The following is a 25,087-nucleotide window of genomic DNA, read 5'->3' as shown; positions in this document are numbered from 1 at the left end:
CAGAGACTGCCAAACTCCTTCCATGGACCTACCCTTTTACCATGGCCCTCTGTCTAAACAAGCCTGTGAGAAGTTACTGCTCCAGGAAAAGAAAGATGGAAAATTTCTCTTAAGAGACAGTGAGTCGGTGCCAGGAGCCCTGTGCCTCTGTGTCTTGTAAGTAAAGTGGTCTCTGCTTTTTGGTTCTCTTAAAATGTATTTCACGTTCTGTGTAAGGTTTCTTTTAGCCCTGGCATCCTATGTTTTTTCTAAGATTGACCAAGTAAGAACAGGATAACAGTCAATTTGGAAAACCTCAGGAGAGGGGGGAATGGCTAAAGACCATCAGGGAGAAATTGGAGGGAAAGCAGAGCGCTCCAATCACAGTGGATTATCATCATAGGAGAAAGTTGGCCTTGCAAGGCCATGGAGACTTTGGTTCCACCTCTGTTTCTGATTTATTCTAGTTCTGTGCCGCATGCCGAATCACTTACTGACCCTCTCAGTGCTGCAGGTACCTCTTTAAGCTACATCATTTACAGGAAATTTGTTATGGAGGAAGTTTCAATTCAGAGTTGATTATTTCACAGATCAGAAATGAAAACAGCAATCACAACAAATACGATTATGGCATCCAATGAATTTATCTACTGAAGGAAATGGCATGGACATGTATAATTATATGCCAAATATATTCAAATGAAATACAAAGCAAAGGGCATAGAGCACAAACAGATGCTGGGCAAATCAGGAAAAGCCTCATTTAGGAGCTGAACTTTGATTCTGGGAGGAAGAAGTGAGGAAGGAGTGTGTCTGAGGCATAAAAGACAGCTTGTATAACGGTGCAGAGGCAGGAGATGGATCATACCTAGATCTGACAGTTAACTATTTTATGCTTCCATAATTTGCTTATGAAGCACCCTTCATGTGTAAACCATGTGCCCATTTTGAACTGTATCTTGGTAATTCATAGTTTCCTTCAAAGTTCAGTTCCTAAATGAGGCTTTTCTTGATTTACCCAGCATCTGTTTGCTGCCGTCCCACCACCCAGCCATTTGCTCTGTATTTACTTTGAGTATATTTGGCATATAATTGTATATTTCCATGCTGCTTGATGTGAGATGTTAGTCTCTGACTAGTTTCTGCCAGCCTATTTTCCAGTTTTCAGTCATTTTTGTCTAATAGGAAGTTCTTTAGGGAAAGCTCCATCTATTCCTATGCTCACTACTATTTCTAACAGGAATGGGTGCTGTATTTTGTCAAAAGCTTTTTCTGCATCTTTTAAGATAATCATATTGTTTCAGTTAGTTTTGTTACTGATATGGTCAGTTATGCTGATAATTTCCCTAATATTGAACCAGTCTTGCATTCTTGGAATAAATCCCAGATGGTCATAGTATATGATCTCTGTGATATCTTGCTGTAATCTCCTTGCTAGCATTTGATTTAAAATTTTTGCATCAATATTTATTAGGTAAATTGGTCTATAATTTTTCTCTGTTTTCTTTCTTTCTAGTTTAAGTATCAGTAACATATTTGTGCCACAAAAGGAATTTCATAGAACTCTACCTATTTTTGCAAAGTTTATATGATATTGGAATTAATTGCTCTTTAAGATGTTTGGTAGGATTCATTTGTGAATCTATCTGACCCTGGAGATTTTTTTCTTAGGGAGTTCATTGCTATCTTGTTCAATTTCTCTTTCTGAGATGGAATTATGTAAGCATTCTATTCCCTCTTCAGTTAATCTGGGCAATTTATAATTTTGTAAATATTCATCCATTTCACTTAGATTGTCAGGTTCATTGGTATATAATCATGCAAAGTAGCTCCCAATAATTGCTTTAATTTTCCCTTCATTGATGGTGAATTCACCCTGTTCATTTTTGATGACAGTAATTTGGTTTTCTTTAAAAAATAAAATAAAATTAACCAATGGTGCATCTATTTTATTGTTGTTTTTCCCCCCCATAAAACCAGCTTCTAGGCTAATTTAAAGTTCAACATTTTTCTTGCTTTCAATCTTATTAATCTTTCCCTTGATTTTCAGGGTTTCTAATTTGGTGTTTGAGGATTTTTATTTTGTCCCTTTTCTAGTTTTCTTTTCCAATTGTATGCCCAATTTATTGACCTGTTCTTTCTTTATCTTATTGATGTAAGTATTTGGGGCTATAAATTTTTCCTTCAGTTCTATTTTGACTCCATCTCATAAATTTTGGTATGCTGTCTCACTGTTGTTCTTTAATAAAATTATTTCTTATTCTATGATTTGTTCTTTGACCCACTCATTCTTTAGGCTCAGATTAGTTTTTAATCTGTTTTTCTGTAGCCCTTTGTTGAATGTAATTCTGATTGCATCATGTTCTGAAAACAATGCATTTAGTATTTTTGCTTTTCTGCATTTGATTCTGAGATTTTTGTGCCCTAACACATGGTCAGTTTTTGTGTTGGTGCCATGTTCCATTGAGGAAAAAGTATATTCCTTTCTATTCCCATTCAATTTTCTCCAGAGGTCTCATAGACAGATTTGCAGAGCAGATAGAGTATTTTTGAGATGGCCAATGCATGATTTTGTTTTGCTTGACTATATATGTTTATTATAGGGTCTTTGTTTTTTGTGTTTTTGCTTTTTTTAATGACTGCATGGGAGAGGAGGTAGAAGGGAAGGAAGATAGATCTGTTTGAAAATAAAATTTAATTTTAAGAGTATTATAGACAGAGAGTACAAAAACAGATGCATTACTGACTTTCCACTCCTCTTTCTGTATCTGCTCCTCTCATATGGCTCAGTCAAGATAACCTTCTCAAATAAAGAAATGTTATACATCTTCATTAAGCATATTGTATCTACCCAACTCCTCTACCCCATACTCATTCCTGCCCCTGCTCAAGTATTAGTTCATCTACACATTCTCATAGTCTCTTTGTCTACATTTAATCAACCTTCCTAGGGAAGACAAAAACATGACTATCTTTGATATTAAGGAAAGAAATTTTAATATCAAAGATAGTCATGTTTTTGTCTTCCCTAGTCTTGGTTTTAGGGAAATAATTATTAGCTATGGATCTTGCTTCTAGGAAGGTTGATTAAATTTTATTTTCAAACAGATCTATCTTCCTTCCCTTCTACCTCCTCTCCCATGCAGTCATTAAAAAAAGCAAAAACACAAAAAACAAAGACCCTAATATTTTACTTAGGGCCTATGTTTATTGAACTAGATAAATGTATTTTCCTTTTATATGCTTTTGGATGCTTGTCCATTTACTTGACACATTTAATCAACCCTAGAAAATTAAGGATCCTAGTCCCCTTTTCCCCTAAAATTTTCAAGCATGGCTCTATTACCCTATAGCTAGTCTTCCTTTTATTATTACCTTCTGTTGTATTACCTGGCTTAGAATTGTTTTACTTTCTTCCTAACAAATTCTTAGAAATTTAATGTAAATGTTGCCACTTTGAACATCCCAGAAAATTTACTCAAGTTCTTCCTGGAAATCCATTGTTACAAAAAAGATGGCATGTTCCCAAGGTACACCTTCTATGTAAGGTAGTACTCATGATTTTCTCATCCTCTTCACTATCACCTTTCAATATTTGGTCCATGCCATTCTGGCATGGTAAATGAGAAAGGAAAAGATAAACCCAACTGAATACAGAATTCCAGAAAATAGCAAGGAGAGAGAAGGTTTTCTTAAATGAGCAATGCAAAGAAATAGAAGAAAACAATATAATAAAGACATTTCTTCAAGAAAATTAGAGATATCAGAAGAACGTTTCATACAAAAATGGGCACGATAGACAAAAATATAGAGAAGTAGAATAAACTAAGAAGAGATGGCAAGAATATGTAGAACTATAAAAGAAAAATCTTAAACATCACTGATAATCCTGATAATGTGGTTACTTATCTAGAGTCATATATCCTGGAGAATGAAGTCAGGTGGGTTTTAGGAAACAACTGCTAACAAGAAAGCTAGTGGAGGTGGCATAGTTCTAGCTGATCTATTCAAAATCCTAAAAGATGAAGTTGTTAAAGGGCTGCACTCAATATGCCAACAAATTTTGAAAATACAAAAGTGGCCACTGGATTGAAAAGGATCCATTTACATCTCAATCCTAAAGAAGGGCAATGCCAAAGGAAGTTCAAATTAGCCAACAACTATGCTCACTTCACACACCAGCAAAGTCATGTTTAAGATTCTGCAAGCTAGCCTTCAGCAATATGTGAACCAAGAATTACCAGAAGCACAGCCTGGTTTACAAAAAGACAGAAGAAATAGAGACCAAATTGCCAACATTTCCTGGATTATGGAGAGAGCAAGGAAGTTAAAGAAAAATTCTACTTCTGCTTCATCAACTACAGTAAAGTTTTTGACCTTGTGGAACAAAATGTGGCAATTGATCATAAAAAGGAGAATACCAGATGAGGGACCCATATGTGGGTCAAGAAGGAATAGCTGGAATCAAACATGGGATAACTGCTTGGTTCAAAAATTGGAAAAGGAGTGTGACAAGACTTTATGTTGTCCCCTTACTTATTTAACTTATAATGCGTAGTTCCTCATGCAAAATGCCAGGCTAGAAGATTCAAAAGTCAGAATTATGGTTTCCAGCAGAAATGTCAACAATCTCAAATACAGAGATGATGGCACTCTGATGGCAGAAAGTAAAGAAGAATTTAAGAAGCCTCTTGATGAGGTAAAAGAGGAGAGTGTAAAAGCTGGCCTGAAGCTTAACATTAAGAAAAAAAACCTAAAAACTAAAATTGGGAAATCTTGGGTTCAAATTTGGCTTGACACTTCCTAGTTGTGTGACACTGGGCAAGTCACTTAACCCCCATTGCCTAGTCTTTACGACTGTTCTGACCAATATACAGTATAGATGTTAAGGTAAAGGCTTAGAAAAAAATTTTTTTAAGCTAAGATCAGGACTAGTATCACCAATTTCTAGCAAGCAGAGGGAGAAGAAATAGAAGCACTGTTAGATTTTATATTCTTGGACTTAAAGATCACTGTAGATGCCAGCTGTACATATGAAATTAAAAGGCACTTACTTCCTAGAAGGAAATCTATGGCAAATCTGGACAGAATACTAAAAAGCAGAGATATAATCTTGCCAACAAAGGTCCATATAATCAAAGCAATTGTTTTTCCAGTAATAAAGTATGACTGTGAGAGTTGGATTATAAGCTGAACACTACAGAATTGATGCTTTCAAATTGTGGTGCTAAAGAAGACTTTTGAGAGTTTCTTTTACGGCAGAGCAGGGCAAATCAGTTAATACTTGAAAGAAATGAATTCAGGAAGGACAAATATTGAAGCTGAAGCTTAAATACTTTGGCCACATAATGAGAAGGCAGGACTCATTAGAAAAGACTCTGATATTGAAAAAAATAAAAGGCAAAAAGAGAAGGGGATGGTAGAGGACAAGATGGATAGGTGGAATCACGAAAACAATGAACATGAGCATAGACAGACTTCAGAAGATAGTGGAGGAAAGAAAAAAGGCCTGGCATGTCATGGTCTATGTGGTTATGAAGAGTCAGATATCATTCAATGACCAAAGAACATCAATAAAATTCTGGCACTATTCCAGGAAGCTGCACAGGTCAGTTTTCTAATTTTTCTTCTTGTAAGATCACTATCCCCTTAAGATTTTAGATTTTTCCAAGAAAAGAACAGTATCTTTTTCCAAATGTGATTTCATCAGTACTCTGCATATAGCTGTAGTTTAATTATAATTATTTTATATTCTATTCTATTATTATATATAGTTTTTATTATTATCAAATTATCAATTAATGTTGCAATCAGATGGACCTGCATGTCCTCCTTGGTTCTAGTGAGAATCTTGGATCCTAAAATATACTGTTGATGGTGAGAGAATGAGGTAGTAGGTTCTCTCCTTCATCCCTTGTGTATCTGTATTGTTCAATTTATAGCCTACTTTTATGGGCATTTCATAGCATCCTCTGTGCTATCTTCTGGACTCAACATCCCATCTCCCACTTCCACACCTTTGTATAAGCTGTGCCATGGAATAAATTTCTTTCTTACTTTTACTTCTTAGATGCTTTCACTTCCTTCAAGACTCAGTTCACATGCCACATCCTTCAGGAAGCCTTTCCCAACTGCTTTAGTTGTTGGCTTTTTCAACCTTTTCACATCAGTTAACTTATCTTTATAAATATTGTATTTCCTCTAGTAGAACATAAGTTCCATGAAGCAACCGACTGATTTTCATTTGTTTTTTTAATTCCCTGCACCTAATTCAGTGCCTTGAAGGCAGTCAGTCAACTAACCTTTATTAAGCATTTATTATGTTCCTGGTACTATACTAAGTGCCGGGGATATAAGGACAAATGACAAATTGTCTCTGCTTTCTAGGAGCTAACAGTCTTGTGCACTTACTAGGCACTCAATAATTTAAGCATGTCAATGGATCTTTAATCTGGTTCCTACTTGCCCCCACAGCTACAGTTCTGGGGAGCAACCTGTGTGGAGAAGACCTGGCAATTCACCTCTCTAGGTGCTTTGGGCTCCACCTTCTCAGCAGATACACCTACATAAGACCCAAACAAGAAAGTTCTCATCCTTAAAGATCTTGATACTGCCAAATGGCTCAACATCAGAAATGCCTATGGTTTTATCAGTGAAAATTACATTAAAGATGCCTTTCCCTCTGCTTTTCTGTCCTGACTGAAGGAACATAGGATCATTCCGTTTGATTTAAAATATGGTAGCGGGATAGATGGCATAGTGGAGAAATGACTCCAAAAATAATAATAGTGATAATAAAGATGATGCTGATAATATTTATACATATTTATAATATAAATGTAATATATTTACACATATTAAATATATATTTAAAACACATAAATATATTTACACTTATTGAACATATATTTATGTGTAAATATATAGTTATATAATATGCACATATTATAATTATATAATGTATGATTATAATAATATACATATTACATGTGCATATTATAATTATATAATATATGTTATATATAATATAATTATAATTATATATACATATAATTATAATAATATACATATTATGTGAATATATATTTAAGATTTATAAAGTACTTCATTTGGTCTTCACAGCTCTGAAGAAGGTGTTATTTTTTCATCTCCATTTTACAGGTGAGAAAACTAAACTCAGAGAAATTGTTATGTGCTCAGGGTCATACAGCTAGTAGGTGGCTGAGGCAGGCCATATAAGCCATAGACATATTGATCATTAACCTTTAACAAGCTAAGTAGCTGAGTGTTACTAGTTTACCCTATATCTTTAGAGCATTTAGCTAAAGAAGATGACATAGTAAAAGTGGTGGGGGGTTTTGATCACCCCAATAATCTAAAAAAATGTTCTCTGAGAAATCCCTTGTAAGCTAGAGGAGACAGAGAATGCATTGGACAGTGTACCAGGGTCCAAAACCATCTCAACACCTTGGAATAACTGATTAAATATTATGAGATAAAGTTCAATGAAGATAAGTGTAGAGTTTTAAAAAATGGACTTTGTAAGTGCAGGATGGAAAGAGGTTTACCTGGACAATTGCTCTTAAGAAAAAGACCTGGTAGTTTTAATGGACCACAGGTTCAGAATAAGTCATCCTTGTGAACTGGCAATAAAGAAAGTGCCTGCTGCCGTAAATTACATTGAGGGAGAAAATATCTCCACCGAGGGAGGTGTTGGTCCCATTGAACCTGCCACTCTCAAATCACAGCACAAGTATTGTTTTCTATTTAATTGCTACAGTTTAAAAAGGGTTAATAGATGGCAATTAGGATGATGATGAGGGAAATGGAGACCATGCCATATGGAAATCAGTGGAAGCGGCTGGAGAGAAAAAAAAAGAGTTAAGGAAGATAGTTTCTGAAGGAATGTTGCAAGGAAGAGATAGGACCAATTGCTTCTAGAGCAGAGAAGTAAGTAGAAGCTACAGATAGGTAGATTTCATACTGACGAAAGGAAACAATTCTTTAAAATTAAAGCTATCCAGCCAGGGATGGAGCTACGTGGCTCAGTGGATTGAGAACCAGGGCTAGAGATAGGAGATTCTGGGTTCAGATCTGGCTTCAAACACTTCCTAGCTCTGTGACGTTGGGCAAGTCACTTAATCTCCATTGCCTAGCCCTTACTGCTCTTCCCCCTGGGAACAAATACACAATATTGATTCTAAGACGAAAGATAAGGGTTTAAAAAGAATAAGAGCAGGTAGAATTGGCACTAATGGAGAAGGGGAAGCTGGGTGTAGTGCAGATAACTATGTTTGCACATTATCAGTAATTATTTCCTGGAATTTGGGAAATAACTGACAAATACTTGCTAATGCTGTTAGGAAACTAAAACTAGCATTAATCATTTCCCTTCATCATAAGTTTAAGGAATCAATCACCAATCAGAATTTATTCGTAACTTGCAAACTCCGTAAAGCTTAAAAACCCACTAGAGGCCCTAGCCATCAATCTGCTTCTGCACGGCTGCCAGATGTGATTCCTGTATGCCCCATGATGAGAAATTCAAGAATCTATTTTTGAACAAGAGATGTGCTGATGGATGGAGATTGGCCAAAACACCACCTTGAAAGGGGAGGACAGGAAACCACATCATGAGCCTCGAGTCCTTTACTGAGATCTTGAGGGATCATTTTGATAATCCTGAAAAAACTCCTGGTCTTGCTCTTAAGATGTGGGCCTAATCTGAATTTTAATGGTATTGTGGACAAATCACCTTATCCCTCTGGGTGTCAGTTCCTTATCTAAAACATCAGGTCATTTTTGCTTCACTTACTTTACTGAATTTAATATAAGAGAACATCCTTGTAAAACTAAAGAAATGTTAGTCATCACCAAGGATGGATTGGTAAATGTTTAACAATCAGCTCTCCAGATAAGAAAAAATGTATACCGGACACACTTATAAGTTGAATCTGAATTATTAACCTCTTTTCCATTATTTTCTAAAGTCCAGAAGCCAATAAAATAATAAATCAAGCCTTGATTTGTATCATGTGCCTGTTTCTAAGCTGTAAATGTTCATACTGAAAATGAAACCAATGTCCCCGATTCTCGGATTCAAGGAGGATCCAGTATGCCCATGGTCACCACTATTATTTTAAATACCCAATGTAGTATAGTCTCTTCCCTTATTTCTAAAGGGTGTTCCAGACTGGTTCTTGGGAGCCTGGTGGTGGCCCTTCTTTGTGGAACATGATTAATGTGGCTCATGGAAGTGAGGATAGACTGGAAAAGAAGCTGCTGGTGGCATTACTAATAATACCTGTGCTTTCACAATGAGGGTGATGGAGAAGATTAAGTATAGAAGCAGGAAATTACAAAATTAGATTTTGGCCAGGAACATATGGTATTGGTCTGTTATATATGGATGTGGTAAACAGTAGACAGGAAATCTTATTTGCTATGAAAAAAAAAATGACAGAACTGTGAGAAAAAAAAAAGCCAACCTCAGTACATAACAAGACTGGGTCTTTCTTGTGGGGTTAGGAGCATTCCAGTAGAATGACTGGGGCCAATGGAGTGGAAGTCTCTTCCCTAAAGCCAGACTCCCAGGCACAAACCTGTGAGTTTGTTCTCCCTGCCGTAGGAGGGAAGGATAGGGAAGGGTAGGCACTAGTGGCTAGAGGATGTGGGGTGGGTAAGGATGCTGAGGGAGCCCTCTAGCTCTTTAAATTCTTGTTGTTAATTCATTAGATTTCTAACCTTTTTAGGATCATCATATCATGTTCCCCTAACCATAGCACTCTATCCTGGGCATCCATTTTTCCCCCTCATTTCTAATAAATATAATTATTCTCTATAAAAACGATTTTCATATCTATATAGCTGTTCTAAGTTTCTATCCTCGATTCTAGTCCCAACTCAAAATCAGACATTTTCAAACCAGATGTCCTGTACACATCTCAAATTCAATATCTCTAGATTACAATTAATTACATTTCTCTCGATGCTACCCCTCTCTCCCAAATCTCCCTATTTCTGTTCAAGGTATTCTTACTCTTTCAGTAAACTAGGCTCACAACCTCAGCATCATTCTTGATTCCCTCTTCTCCTACATCCTACACATACCAAAGCTTCTCCTTTATACCTTTATCATAAACATGAAATTCTTGCATCTGACTCCTCTTTACCCCCATTTTCACCCTCGTGCTGGGGGCCACCATGACCTCTTACCTGGCCTATTTAGATAATCTTCAACTTTGATCTGCCTGACCCAATTCTGTCCTCACTCCACCTATCCTCAACAGCTGCCAAAATGATTTTCCCAAGGTTGAAGTAACTAATGACTTGCAGGCACTATACAGAGATATGATCAGAGATCTGATCTGGTTCATTCTGTCTCTGAGGGTACTACCTTCCTCCTCTGTGAATTTTGAGAGAAAGGCCATAGCTGGGGGACGTACAAGAAAGGGTCAGGACTACAGGAAGGCAAGTGATCTCTCTTTTCTCCAACTTGGACCAGAATTATATTTTTTTCATCTCAAATATTTCAAGTCTGGATTCAGAATCAGGATCACTTCCTCTATTGCTCTTAAAAGGCGAAGGTAGCCTTCAACTTACATTTCCCAGCTGAACCCTCTTCCACCAAAAGACGATCACACATAATTAATAGTGAATGCCAGACAATAAATTATCTTTAGTTTTTAGTGTCCTATCTGCAAGGGCCAGTGTGTATGTTTGGGCTCTGCAGGGAGGGTCCTCAGATGTGTCCAAAGACTACCAGATCAACCCCACTATACTGTAACATAAAGATGAGGACTTTGAGGTTCAGAATGGTTGAATGAATTGCCCAAGTTTAAACACATAGTAAGTAGCAAAACTAAAAATTAAATATAGGCCTATTAACTCCAAAAAGTAGATCCCTTTACCCTCGTCTACAAACTCAATTCCTTTTGGCTTCCCTCAAAGAACTGTATTTTGTAAAGCCCTGGTCTTTTCTTTATTCATAATGGTGATAATATTCCTATGTTGTTCTGCTACCATGTATACTATCTCACTTGGAAAATACTTGTGGTTCTTTTTCTCTGTTCATCTTACCCTCCTCCATGTATAGTTATCTTGAAAAAGTTCAAATAACTCCACAAAATTCTTTTTTACAAGCCTTCATAAGACATACAGCCTTCCTAGCTAAGAAATTTATTAGTAGCTGTGGTGCTGTGGTTCTGATAGCCGAATCTATTTTGAAACATTATCTTCTTAAATAGCTGCCCCCTACATATCTCTTGAGAAATTCCAACTTTCAATTGGCAGCAGCTATGAAAATACAACCTGAACCCCTACACTTATCAGTTTCTAGTCCAGTAGTTCATAATTTTAAAGGTGTTGAAAGAAATGAAGAAAGAAAGAAAGAAAGAAAGAAAGAAAGAAAGAAAGAAAAAGAAAAGAAAGAAAGAAAAGGAAGAAAGAGTATATGTCCTTGGCCAAAACATAGGCTCTCTGATAACAAAGGCATCGTCTAAAATTCAAATCCAACAACCACTTAAGCACCTTCTATGTTCAAAGATAAAGGAGACAAAATACCTATCCTCAAGGAGTCAGTCACTCAGTTTATCAGCAGAGAACTATGGAGAGAGCAGCTGTGAGGAGATGTGAATAGCACAGGGACAGGAGATCCTGCTAAACTATTGGTTCAGCTTACAGTGATGTAGGGAAATCTGAATTGTAACAATTTATGGAATGGCTCTATTGCCAATCTCATTAACAATGCCAACCTCATTGACCTTCCCAGTGTGGTGCCATGTGCACTGGCCTTGGAATTAGAGGTTGTGAGTTCCAGCTTTTCTACTTATTAATATGACTTTTGGGCAACTATGGAAAATCACAGAGACAGTGAGCCTTTTCGGAGAGATGTCACAACCATCCAAGTTTTATTTAAGGTGGTATATAGTGAGAGAGAAAAAAGAGGGTTGGGTCAACTCAAATCAAGCCAAAGACTTATGAGATTTCCCTATAGAAGTGAGAATTCACTGTAGGAGTGAGATATAATTTATATTACAAAGGATTCTTCTTTAATAGGGTATCTACAGATATAATTTGGGAGCTTCTAAGGAAATTTTGAAGTCAATGAAAGAGGAAGTCTGGAGTTCAGAGGCTGTCAGTGCTGAGAATTGGGTTTCAGAGGTTATCAGCCAAGAGTGGAAAGATCTGGAGTTTTTCAACTGTTCAAGATATCTTGGCTGGGCTTTGTAACTTATTCTTACCAGACTTGGTAACTTCTCAACAGAAACGATGGACTTTTGCCACCAGAATTTTGCATTCTATTTCATTACAATAAACCTTATATAGCGATGTCTATTTTATATGTTTTTACTATCTAAAGTCTACGGTCTCATATTTTTCCACAATCGATTTTTCAAAATCGATTTCCTTTTACTTGTGAAAATGGGTGGTGAGGGGCAATGAAACTTGTACCAACTATCTTATGGAGTTCTTATTTAGAAAGCACTTAATACATTTTAAAGTTCAATCAAATGTTCCCTGTGAGTTTGCCTCCTTAATGTTTCTGTTTCTGGCATTCCCTCTCCTATCTCCCCTGCTTTTGCACAAGCTGTCTCTCATTCCTAGAATTCCATATACCAGTTTCATTTTAGGTTTTTGCCTGCTTTCTCCTCCAATGCCTGGCAACTAGTAGGCACTTAATAAATTGAACTGAATTCAACTGAATGTGAACCGAGTAATTATAGCCCTGGATAGCAGTGAGTGGTAGATGAGGTTTATTTTGTGCGCTCCATCTCTCTTTCCTCACTAGTTAATGCCTTTCAATCCAATCCACCCCCACTAACATTTAGTTTATCATCCAGCCTCCATAGATTCCATGGCCCCATGCTGTCTTGTCCCCAACATCCAAAAACAAAGGCACTTCTGTGTGGAACACAGATTGCTTTCTTGGTCCCCTTTCCACTTTTCCCCATCAAAATTTCCTTTCAGAGGGAGGATCATCTAGTAGAAATAGCAATGGATGTAGAATCAGAAGAAGTAAGTTTACCTCACCTTTGTCAACTCTTGACTTTCATAAACTGGGGCACCCAGAATTAAACACTCGAGGTGTGAACCAACAAGGGCAGAGAACAGGGGAACTATCATCTCCCTATTTCTGGAAGCTCTATCTCTCTTAATGAAAGAAAGCCCAGTTCATATTAGCCTTTTTTGTCTGCCACATCACACTCATGACTAATATTAATTAAGCTTATAGCCCACAAAAAAAACAACCCAGATCTTTTTTAGAACAGCCACTCTCTCTTCATGCTTCCCCATCTTATATTTGTGAAGCTTTTTCTTACACCCAAAAGACTACACATTTATTTCTATTAGTTTTCAACTCATATTCAGCCCAATTTTTGAACCCATCAAGATTCTTTTGGATCTTGATTCTGTCATCCAATATATCTTCTGCAGATTTGAGGAGCATATTATCTCTAGCTTTGTTGATATCATTAAACTGTGAGCTCCTTGAGAATAAGGACTATTTTTTACTTCTCTTAGTATCCCCAGGGCTTAGCACAATGTTTGGCATATTGTAGGTGCTTAATACATGTTTAGTTATTAACTGACTGATAGATGTAGAGACTAGTCTGTGATTTCATTGATACATGGAGTTCCCAGATGAGGAAATTCTATATACCAATGAAGGTCAATACCTTTTCTGAAATGTATGGAAATTCGTCTACAGCACCGGTAGGTCAGTTTACGTAGTTAGTATATGTCAGAGGTAGAACTTAAACAAATATCTTCCTGGATCTGAGGCCATTTCTAACCGTAGCACATTTCCTCTCACTCATTTACAAACATGTTGACAATACAGGAGCAATACCTGATACCTGAGTTAATTCACCAGAAATCTTCTGCCACATTAACACATTAATACCATTAATAATTACTCTTGGAGTTTGGCTCGCCAAATATTCTGATTCTATTTAAGTTATTATCACCGAATCCATCTTTCTCCATCTTTTCTAGAAGAATGTAATGAGATCCTTTTATCAAAAGCAATGCTAAAAAGCCAGGTTAGCAATATCCTATTCTAGTTTAGCAATCCTGAGAAAAAAAGAAAGGAAGAGGGGAAAGAAAGATGTAAATGAGATTAGTCTGAAATGAACTGGTTTTGGTAAAGCTATGGGGTTTTCCAGCTGTTTTCCAGTATCTCTGTAGTGACATCCTAGAATTTTGCCAAATTTTCAAAGAATTGAAGCTCATAATTCAAGCTCACTGGCCAAGGAAATGTGTACCTTCTTCTCTCAAGAATATGGAGGGAGCCAGGCAGCTAGTGGATGGCTCAGTGGACTGACAGCCAGACCTAGAGACAGGAGGTCCTGGATTCAAATCCAGCCTCAGACACCTTTCTAGCCATGTGACCCTGGGCAAGTTGCTTAATCCCCATTCCCTAATCTTTACCAATCTTCTGCCTTGGAATTATTCTAAGACAGAAAGTAAAGATTTTTTTTAAGGAATGTGGAGGGACTCAAAATTGGGACTTCCAATTTCTGGATGCTAATACAGCAAAAGCCTTATCAGGAAAGCACTGTGGGTTTGGACAGTATATTCATTGGATTCTGGTACAGTGCAATTCACTCAGTTATTTTTCTACAGGTTTCAAAAGAAGATCTACACATACCGAATCAGAAAAGAAAAACATGGATACTATACAATAGAGGTAAGAAAAATCCCTTAATGCCAAAATGCAAAGACTGGAATAGAGATTAGAAATTAAATGTTTGTGTTATATACATGCTCTGAGTGTGCATTCTTCCATGTGGCAATGTGAGGATAAGGTCCCAATCCTAATCAGAACATTAGCCCAGTCCCCAGTGACCCAATCATTTCTTTTTCCTTTGATCCTAGAGGCTGTGAACTCTAAGATCTCCTGAGTCTCAGGGGGTCAGAGACAGTAATGTTCATGATCTATCATTACCGGACTCTTAGAGGATGAGGTTATTGGTTAATTGGTCATTCACTTTGCCATGGAGGGCAAATGCAGTCCTTTTCCCTCCTATATCTTTGCATACTGTTATTGCCCCCCAAGTCCATAATTTCCTATGTCCTTGCCATTCCACTGTAACCTCTGGAACATCTGGCTTATTGTTAACGAGCTCGTCCTTTGCCCTATATTTACTCCTTTGTCACTTGTTCTGTCTTTTTGTCCTAACCCAAACATAGCTCTCTGCATAAGGCCAGACATCACTGACCACACTCTAAAGTACTCCTTTCTTCATACCCCATGAAGAACTGGGATACGACGACGAGGAGGAGGAGGAGGAGGAGGAGATGACTTAGTCTTTGTTCCTCACTCTTTACTCACAGCTTGTTCCTTTTCCATCTTTATTCAGCAACTTGCCTTTTTAGGGTCACTCCTTTCATTTTTATCACCTGGTCCACCTGTTTGTCCTAATGATCTATTGACTTTTAGGTCATATCTCCTCTTTCCTTAAGCAGTTTAATTTCTGGTTTACAGTTTTCTTCTTCACTCCTATCCTTATTTGACTACTTAAATATGCTTATGCATAGCTATCTTCCTCATGAATACTCTGGCCTTTTATTTTATCAAGCTTCTAAATTTCCAGAAGCTCCATCTTCACTTTACATCAATCACACTCTGGGTTAGTAATATCTTTAGGTTTATCATCACTCACTGTTATGTAGTCTTAATCCAGGACTTCCTTCCTCTAATTTTAATCTTCTATCTTCTGACTTAATCTTTCTAAACTTAATCATCTTAGTGTTCCCCCTCCCTTTTTTTCTAGGATAATTTATTTAATTACCTGTATTTTCCTTAGTTTCTAACTTTGTTTACTTCTCTTGTATTTCTCTAATTTGGAGTGTTTACAAAGCAATAAGTATTTTCAGGTCTGGTTTTCTTTGTAGGAAAAAAAATAAAAATTTAAAAATTGAATTTCTCTCCTTTTTCATTACTGGTTAGGCTCAAGTTTGCAGGGGGTTACCTTGGTTTGTATCTTAAATTCCTTTGCTCATCAGAATACATTATTCCATTCCCTCCTATGATTTCTAATGAATTCATAATAGTTTAGTGTCCCTCAAATTTCCTTTCTTTTATATTTGAAGGCCTTTCTCCTGGTCTTTTAAAGAACTTATTTGTATCTCATTGGAATTGTTAAACTACTATATGTCTTGGAGTTTGTAGAATAGTTTTGTTTTGTTTTGTTTTGTTTTTCTCTTGAGGCAACTCTTGGCTTCTTTTGCTTGGTACTTTGTTTTCTGTGACCAAAAATTCTGGGAAGTTTTCTTATGCTATTTCTTGCATTGTGGTGTTCAAGTTTTTTGACATGTGCTTTTGGAAGTTCTCTAATTCTTAAGTTGTCTATGTATACTGTCTTCAAGGTCAGTATGTTTTGCTGGCATAAAGATCATGTTATCTTTTAATGTTGCTTCTGTTATTCCAAATTGTTCTTTGTTCCTTTGAATTTTCATTTACAATCAGTTGTTCTCTTTTTTGTTTCTTTTGTAAGGTTTGCCACTGGGGATTCAAGGTTTTCCATTTTGCCAATTATTTCTGCTGTGTAGACCATAAATACTGCTTTCATAATATCTTTTTTTCCTTCTTAAACCATTCAGGCCCATCCTGATGTGCTTTCATGCTCTCTTGGAAATCCATAAGATATTTTGCCTCAACAGGTGTTGATTCTTGTTCCTTTGTACAGAAAAAATTTATTCATATATGTTTGAACTTATTTAGATGCCCTAGAGACCATATCTCTTTTGTTATTAACTCCTTTGCTGTTGATTTATCTGCTTATCCTCAAAATATTTTTCTTCTTTAGCAATTTGAATGTCTTTTTCTTTATATTTTCCTATTTCTTACTTTTTGTCTCTTAACTTTTTGGTGACAGTTTCCCCAAGGGTTGAACTTCAACATTCTCCCACACTGAATAATTCACATTTTGCCAGCTTCAGTCTCTTCTCCAAGTGGCTCCTGTGGGGGCATCAATAACCACAGCTGGATGTGTGCATCACACAGATGTTGGCGTCCTACCCCAGTTTCTTCTGTTCCTCAATTCTCTGACTAAGTATTCTTATAGCGTGGCTGCAGTATTGTCTCAGGCAGAACAAGCTTTTGGCGTTTGGCTTCCCACAGTGCACGGAAAGGAGGGCAGAACTGAATTCTTTTTCAGGCCCACAAATTAACTTGCACAGCCCTGACTGATTGAGGGGGGGGGTTGAGAGAGCATTAAGGATTAGGAATCAGCCTTTGCTGATATTAGTTCATCATATTGTTACCTCATTAAATTTCTTGTTGTCTTGGACTATGGAGAGAGCTGAAATGACTTTATCTCTTGCATATAATTCTTATTTTGGAGAGGTTTGAGAGTTTGCTAGTAAACGTGCTCTAAACTTGATATTTTTCTTCCCCTATTCACTCCTTCCTTCCACCTCTCACTTTTCTCACTGCAGTTCTCTTACCTTGGCCTTTTGAAATCTTGACCCTGTGGTTGACCAATTCAACCATACTCTATCAGTTGTTTTTAAATTATTTTCTCTCATCTTATTTCTGCTCATACTTTATGAAATTCTTACCCTATGCTAGCATCCCTAGCATCTGCCGTCTCTGTTCTCGTTCAATATATTATTGTTGGGACCACATTAATAGACCATTTTTTTGTGTTTAAAATTGTTATAAATTTCCGTATGTACTTTGCTTTTTATTAAAATTAATCCAAAGTGAACAGCGATCCTTTAATAGTGCTAGGGCAAAATGTACACTAACAGCAGCATGAATCTTGCTTTTTCCATTTGGTTTGAAATGTGAGCCAAATAGTAGTTTGAGTCTGCTGTGAAGTTAACGTTATAAGGACTATTTTTTTTAAATTTCAGTTTTAAAAAGTATTTAGGAGTAAAGAGTATTAATACATTAATGGTAACACATTTCTGGGTTGAAATAAATTAAGGATATACTTTTTAAATGCTGGTAGAAATAGAAAGCACAGTAACAAATAGGATAGAACACTCCATGGTGGTGTCAGGAAGATGCCAAGTTTAAGATCTTCATCATATTTGCTCACTGTGTGTCCTTGGGCATCGTTCTCTTCAGATAGGGACAATAATAATGCCAGCCTCCTAGGGTAGTTGTGTAGGTCAGCTGATAATATATGTCAAGTGCTTTGCAAAGTGATAAAAAGTATAATCTGTAATTATTATTATTATTATTCCCAACAGAAGACCTTTGTCTTTTGCATAACCAAGAAAATAGAGGCCATCAGTCTCAAGCTTCTTCACCCTTACCAAATGCCTCAAAATCCATTTTTATCATCCCCTCTTCTCTCCATTTTTGATCCCGTTTCAGATGAAGAGGTGAACCTCAGATGCTTCCAACCAAGTCACTTAACCTCTGACAGCATAGTGTTAAATTGGGCAGAGCACTAGACAAGGAGTCAAGACGACCCAGGATTAAGTCTTGCCTTTCCTACTTACTAGCTTTATCTTCACATAGAGATAATAGCACCCTCCTCCCAAGGTTCTGTGAGTCAAAGGAGATAATATATGTAAAATATTTTGTAAACCTTAAGGTGATATAAAGATGCAATACATTATTATTATAATTCTTCTCAGCCAAAGACTTTTACCTTCTATTTAATTGAGAGCATCTGTTTCAACTGCCTTTTCCCTTAGTTTACATCTCAAGATCTTTCTCATCATCTTCTATTCTTTCCTTTTTTGCTCACATCTCTGATGAAGTAGTGAGCTTCAGATGTTTTCTAGCTGTGCAACCCCAATTGAGTCACTTGGCCTCTGACTGCCTCAGTTCCCTCATTTATAAAATAGGGATAAACATGGTACCTACCTCCAAGGGTTCTTGTGAGGACAAAATAAGATAATATTTCTAACGTGTTTTGCCACCTTTAGAGGGATATGCCTCTGCTAGCTATTATTACCAAGGCTAACTTCTCCATTGATACTCTTGATTTCATCCCTTTCTCTCTTCTTTGTTGATCATTCCTTCTCTTTTCTTTTCTCTTCAGATTCTTCTTGACCACTGGCTCTTTCTGACTGCCTACATACATACCCAAATATTTTCATTAAAAACTTTCACTTGCTCCTACTAGTCTATCACATTCATATACCATAACTTGTTCAACAATTCCCCAATTGATGGGTGTTTCCTTAGTTTCCATTTCTTGGTCACCTGCTGTAAATGTTTTTGTACATATGGGCCTTTCTCCTCTTTTTTCTATCTCTTTCAGATATAGATCTAGTGGCATTTCTGGGTCAAAAGAATACACAGTTTAATAGCTTTGGGGTAATAGTTCCAGAATGCTTTCAAGAATAATTAGACTAGTTCACAGATCCAGCAAGGGCATGTTAGTGTGTGTCTCGCATCCCCTCCAGCATTAGGGATGTACCCTGAGGAATTTGAACTTCCATTATCAGGTGGACAGCTTCACTGACCCTGACTCTACTCAAGTCAAAGCAATGAAGAGGTGAAAATGATTCATAAAAGGGTCAATAATCAATAATAGTCAATAAATATTTATTAAGAATACACTATGTGGGGCTGATGGGGATATTATTGGGGATGAAGACACTAAATGATAACTCTAGTCTAACTATCAATAATATGGAATTAGGTCTTGATCAATGATACATGTCAAACCCAGTGGAATTGTGCGTCGGCCGAGGGAGGTTAGGAGGGTGCAAAGGATTGTGCTAGGCATTGGGAGACATCCAAAATTTGGATGGAACACTATTAGCGAGTTCCTTTATGAAACTTTCAATCTAAGAGGGGTGTACAAGACAGAAAACCTTTCCTGAATGGTTTATTGGTTGATAACTGTTCACTGTTTACTTCTCCCATGACCAAGTTAGGGCTTTAGTCTTAAATATATGTGCTTTAATATAGGCAAAATTCTGCTGTCTCCTTGCCCTCTTTCCAATCTGCTTCCCCTTAGAGGTAGGCCATTTAGTAGTGTGACAGCATTGACGGCTCTGTTCTCTATCCTTACAGACAGCAGAAGGTGTCAGAAGGGAAGTATTTCCAAATCTAAAAGAACTCATCTCCAAATTTGAGAAACCAAATCAAGGACTAGTGGTTCATCTCTGTTACGCAGTAGAAAAAAACAATGTATACCAGAGATGTACCAATCCCCAGACTGCTTCCTGTGATGTTTATGGTAAGAGCCCTTGTGGTTAAAAAAACAAAAATCCTCACTTAAAACAGATAATCTCTTGGATATCAAGAGAATTGCTCCAGGCTCTGGAGTAGATTTGTGGCTTTGGGTAAATCGTAGAATTCTAATCTCCTCAATTTAAAAGAAGATGATAGGGGGCAGCCTGGTAGCTCAGTGGTTTGAGAGTCAGGCCTAGAGACAGGAGGTCCTAGGTTCAAATCTGGCCTCAGACACTTCCCAGCTGTGTGACCCTGAGCAAGTCACTTGACCCCCATTGCCCACCCTTACCACTCTTCCACCAAGGAGCCAATACACAAAAGTTAAGGGTTTAAAAAAAAAAGAAGATGATAGCCTCAGGAGATGGTCTGGGACTCCATGGAGGCAGGCCAAGAGTTGGAAGGTCCTGGGTTCAAATTTGACCTCAGACACTTCCTAGATCTATGACTGTGGGCAAGTCACTAAACCCTAATTGTCTAACCCTGACTGCTCTTCTGCTTTGGAACCAATATTTATTCTTAATTCTAAAACAGAAGATAAGAGTTAAAAAAAAGATAATAGCCTCATTTCCTGAGGATTAGTTAGGTCTGTGTTTGCCTCAAGAAGGTCCCATCCTTGGAAAGAAAGAAACAATCATTTATGAAGCGCTTTCTATGTGCCTGTGCTATGTGCTTTATAAATATTATCATTTGATCCCCACAACAACCCTCAGAGGCAGGTACTATAATTTTCCCCATTTTATAGTTGAGGAAACTGAGGCACAACAACCCTCAGAGGCAGGTACTATAATTTTCCCCATTTTACAGTTGAGGAAACTGAGGTACAACAACCCTCAAAGGCAGGTACTATTATTTTCCCCATTTTACAGTTGAGGAAACTGACAGATGGAGAGGTTAAGTGACTTGCTCAGGACCTCACAACTAGGGTCTGAGGCTAAATTTGACCTTGGGTCTTCCTGACTCTAGGTCCATTACTTTATCCATCATTCATCTTACTGCTTTTAAAAGATCATCTACCCCAGGCTGCTGAAGTCTGGGAAGGAAGAAGCCAACACTTTTGTTTGGGGGCCTTGGGATGGTTGTAAACCCTCACAATTTACTTTCCATTTCTTTTCAGCAAATTTCAGTGATGATGATTACGTGGAAGTTTTGCCTTGAATTCCAACCAAGTGAGCATGAAGAAAAGCAACCTACAAATAACTTATCAGCCTATTAGGATAAAGTCCCTCAAACTTCAGCGATTCGCAGCTCCTCCTGAAATCTGAACAATCACCTTCCAGCACTGAACTCTGGTCTTCCTACCAATCAGAGAACTGGGCAGTCCATGGCTGCTAACTTTGACTTTTTATACAGTTAAGCTCCAAGAAAGGAAACTCCTCCTGTATACTTGGAAATAGAAATGTAATCCCAAAACTCTGTCCCCTCCCCACCCCAAGAAAATCTGCCCAGGATTCCTGCAGTGCTAAAATGGGTAGCCAGAGTTCAGCCTGAGAGTTTAAAACAGAATGACGGCCAAAAAATGATGACCTCCATCCCTACACACCCCACAGTCTCCATGAATAATATAAGGTCCTTGAAAACTCTAATCTTAGAACTCTGACCCTGGAGCCCCAGAATCAGTGTGGTTATTTTGTTCTTTTTTAAAAAAACCCTCACCTTCTGCCTTGGAATCAATACTTATTAACTCCCTTAGTGGTTATTTTTAAGAATGCAAATGTTATATAGATTATCCCATTCTTCCATATAGTCCAACATTCTCTATTGCAGGACCTTTCAAGAGAGATCCATCCCAAAGCAGTCAGTTAAGCTTTAAAGGCAATGTAAATAACAAGAAAGGAAACAGAATCATCCTTGCCTTCCCTATACAATTAAGGAAGACCCTTTGGTTCCTTGCATGATCCAGGGGCATCTAAATCCCTTCTTAATTCCTCCTAATCATTCCAGTGTGGAAGAAGGGCAAAAGGGCTCCTGAGCCCATCATCCCTGGTTAGAGTTCGAGAAGGTCTATCTCTGAGAATTCTATGGATGTCTCTCAGGGTAGGCTTAGAGAACTTCAAGGGTCAGGCCAGAGTTCCGTAGTGTCTCTTGCCTTGATTCTGACACTTTTACTAGGTTAAATTTACTATACATTTGTATAAATGATAAAATCTCATGTACATTCCTCTTTTCTGTTCTTTATATATTGATGTATTATTCATGTTTGTTGATGTCTAAGTTCATAATAAAAAATAACAATTATTTTTAAAGAAATGATGTCTTGGAGACTCTTGATTCTACTGGCGTGGTCCCAATGGAATGTCCTTCTTTAGGGGTATCCACCCCCATGCTGGCGTTTCTCACATGAAACTTTGATCTCTATTTCCCTTATGTCATTCTTCCTTCTTCTCTCCTCTTTGGACTCCACATCTCCTTCTCTCCACTTATAGCCTAAAAACACCCATACTTTGTAGATTCGTCATTTCTATGAACACTAATTAACTAATCCTAGCTCCCACTCTGCACTCCTAGACTTCATATTTGTAGCTCTGTGTACTTATTGTGATAACCTTTGAAAGTAATGATACAGATGCTCATAGGTTCATGCTGTGCAGTGGACAGAGTGTTGAACCTGGAGTCAGGAAGACTGGAGTCCCGGCCTCAGACACCAGATGGGTGGACCTGGCTAGGTATGTCATTTAACTTTTGTCTGCCTCAGTTTCCTCATCTATAAAATGTGCAAAGTAATAGCACCTGCCTTTGTTCTGAGCACAAAATGTGATAATATTTATGTTTTTCAGTCATGTGTGACACTTTGTGACCCCATCTGGGGTTTTCTAAACAAAGATACTGGAGTGGTTTGCCATTTTCTTCTCCACCACATTTTACAGATGAGGAAGTGGAGGCAAACAGGGTTAAATGACTTGCCTAGGCTCACATAGCTAGTAAATGACAGGCTGACTTTGAACTCAAGAAGTCTTCCTTACTCCAGGCAAAGCACTCTATCCATGTCACCACCTAGTGTTTAGCAAAACCTTAATGCGTTATATAAATGCTATCATATTTATTATTATCCCATATCCCCATTAAACTTGAATCTCCACAAAAGCAAAGACTCTCCTTCTTGCTTTGTTTCTTCCCACAACCTCCTGTGATATTCTCTGCACACAATGGGTGCCCAATGAGTATTCATGCTTACTGGAAATAAAATGAAGATATTGAACTTGGTGATCTCTGAGGTCTTCAGTTCTCCTGGTCTCTGATTCTAGAACTAATTGGAAGATCAAAGTGATTCTGAGCCCTGATCCTAGTCTATTTAATATTTGAATCCTCTCACCTAAAGATAATTACCACTATTTAAATCTTAATATATTAACTTTATGATTTGCTTTGCCCAAAAATCACACAAAAACACAAACCTAACCAAACCAACCTTTCATCACATAGACCAGTGATGGTGAACCTTTTAGAGGGGTGGGTGATGCCCTCAGACACCTGTGAAGAAGGAGTGGGGAGCAGCCTGGCCCAACGTTCCTCTGGCTTTCTAATTACAAACTCTGGCAAACTCTCTGTGCTGGGGTGATGGTGGGTGTGCCCACTGAGAGGGTTCTGAGCATCCCCCTCTGGCTTGCATGCCATAGGTTCACCACCACAGACCTAAGTGAACCACCCTGGTGATGAGCCTCTGAAGTTAGTAAGATTGCTACTCAGATGACAGATCTATAGAGTTCACTGCCAGATTCAGACTAGAAAGCTTATTCAGCTTGGAAAGGAGACAGGTGGCTCAGGAAAGTGGAAAGGGCTCAAAACTGGGTTTGACTTTTGTCTTTAACAGGTTGTGCTGGTAGATGCTTTGACAACTGGCTCTCCTGGGAAGTACTCAGGACATACTTTAAAGCTTAATCTTCATTATTAACATTTTCTCCTTCATTTAATTAAGGCTAGTTAGTCAACAAAAAACCCAAATCAAACCTGGATTTTATTATTTCCAAAGTATAAATGTACTGAAAATTTAACAATTTTAAAATTTAATAACAAGAATCTGGTTTTAGCCATGTGATTTTTAAAAAAAAAACAAACATTTTTATCAAACAGGAAAATGAGGGGATGCCCTTTGATTGGGGAATGGCTAAACAAATTGTGGTATCTGTTACTGATGGAATACTATTGTGCTAATCATGAAATGGAGGAATTCCATGTGAACTGGTACAACCTCCAGGAATTGATGCAGAGTGAAAGGAGCAGAATCAGGAGAACCTTATACACAGAGACAGATTGCTGCTAGTTGAGAAGTAGGTGGAAATTTGATACACCTGAACTGCATCCTTTTATGTTATGTGCTCACTTTACTTTGTTATGTTTGAGAGATAAATTTGGCTGAAACCCAATCAGGGGGGCTCTTTTTGGGTTTTTACTTTGGTAAAGCGTGGCAGGTGTGGGGTTTCTGGGTCTGTGCCCTGCCCACTTGGCTGAAGGAATCTCTTCCTCTCTCACTTTATTAATAAATCCTATGAATTAAAATAATTGGAGTATTTATAATTTAATAAATAACAATATAATTATAATTTATATATTATATTATAAAATTATACTATAACAAAACAAGTAAATTTTATTTTTAATAATGTATTATTAAAAATAATTTACATATTATTGTATGTATTACATATAATGTATGTAATATATTACACATAATTGGCAACCATGAAGGGACTTCAGAACTTTAAAGTGAGTAGAGGCCCGTTCTCCTGCCGTGGGCTCCCCTCTACCCTCTCCCTTCTCCCTTTGGAGCTTTCCCAGGCTTACTGTCTACCATTGCCCACCAGGAGAGATGGGGACTGGCTTCTCAGCCGGCTCAGCGCTCTCTAGCTGTTTTTCTGCCTACATCAGCCCATCAGGAGAGCCCGATAGCTATCAGCGCAGGGAAAAAAGGGACTCTTCTTTTATTCCTGCCACTGCTTCTCTGCCACTCTTGGATGC

General features: G+C 37.6%; 1 protein-coding gene across 1 annotated transcript; it reads left to right on the top strand.

The window, feature by feature from the left end:
• The first annotated feature begins 22 nt into the window (after nucleotides 1-22).
• Nucleotides 23-21,289, top strand: SH2D1B (SH2 domain containing 1B). The gene is made up of 4 exons (XM_044676285.1): nucleotides 23-156; nucleotides 14,608-14,671; nucleotides 19,973-20,138; nucleotides 21,249-21,289. Exons 1-4 carry the CDS (start codon nucleotides 23-25, stop codon nucleotides 21,287-21,289), a joined length of 405 nt encoding a protein of 134 aa, XP_044532220.1.
• The last annotated feature ends 3,798 nt before the right edge of the window (nucleotides 21,290-25,087 follow it).

The sequence above is a fragment of the Gracilinanus agilis genome, chromosome 4 (genome assembly GCF_016433145.1).
Source record: "Gracilinanus agilis isolate LMUSP501 chromosome 4, AgileGrace, whole genome shotgun sequence".
In the NCBI taxonomy this organism is placed as follows: Eukaryota; Metazoa; Chordata; class Mammalia; order Didelphimorphia; family Didelphidae; genus Gracilinanus; species Gracilinanus agilis.
This window is presented reverse-complemented; position numbering and strand designations above follow the sequence as displayed.

Bases quoted from the DNA above. Each gene is read 5' to 3' on its own strand.
- SH2D1B (XM_044676285.1), top strand. From the start codon at position 23: ATGGACCTACCCTTTTACCATGGCCCTCTGTCTAAACAAGCCTGTGAG. The intron at 14,672-19,972 runs GTAAGAAAAATC...CTATCCTTACAG, and splicing joins ATGGATACTATACAATAGAG to ACAGCAGAAGGTGTCAGAAG. The intron at 20,139-21,248 runs GTAAGAGCCCTT...ATTTCTTTTCAG, and splicing joins TGCTTCCTGTGATGTTTATG to CAAATTTCAGTGATGATGAT.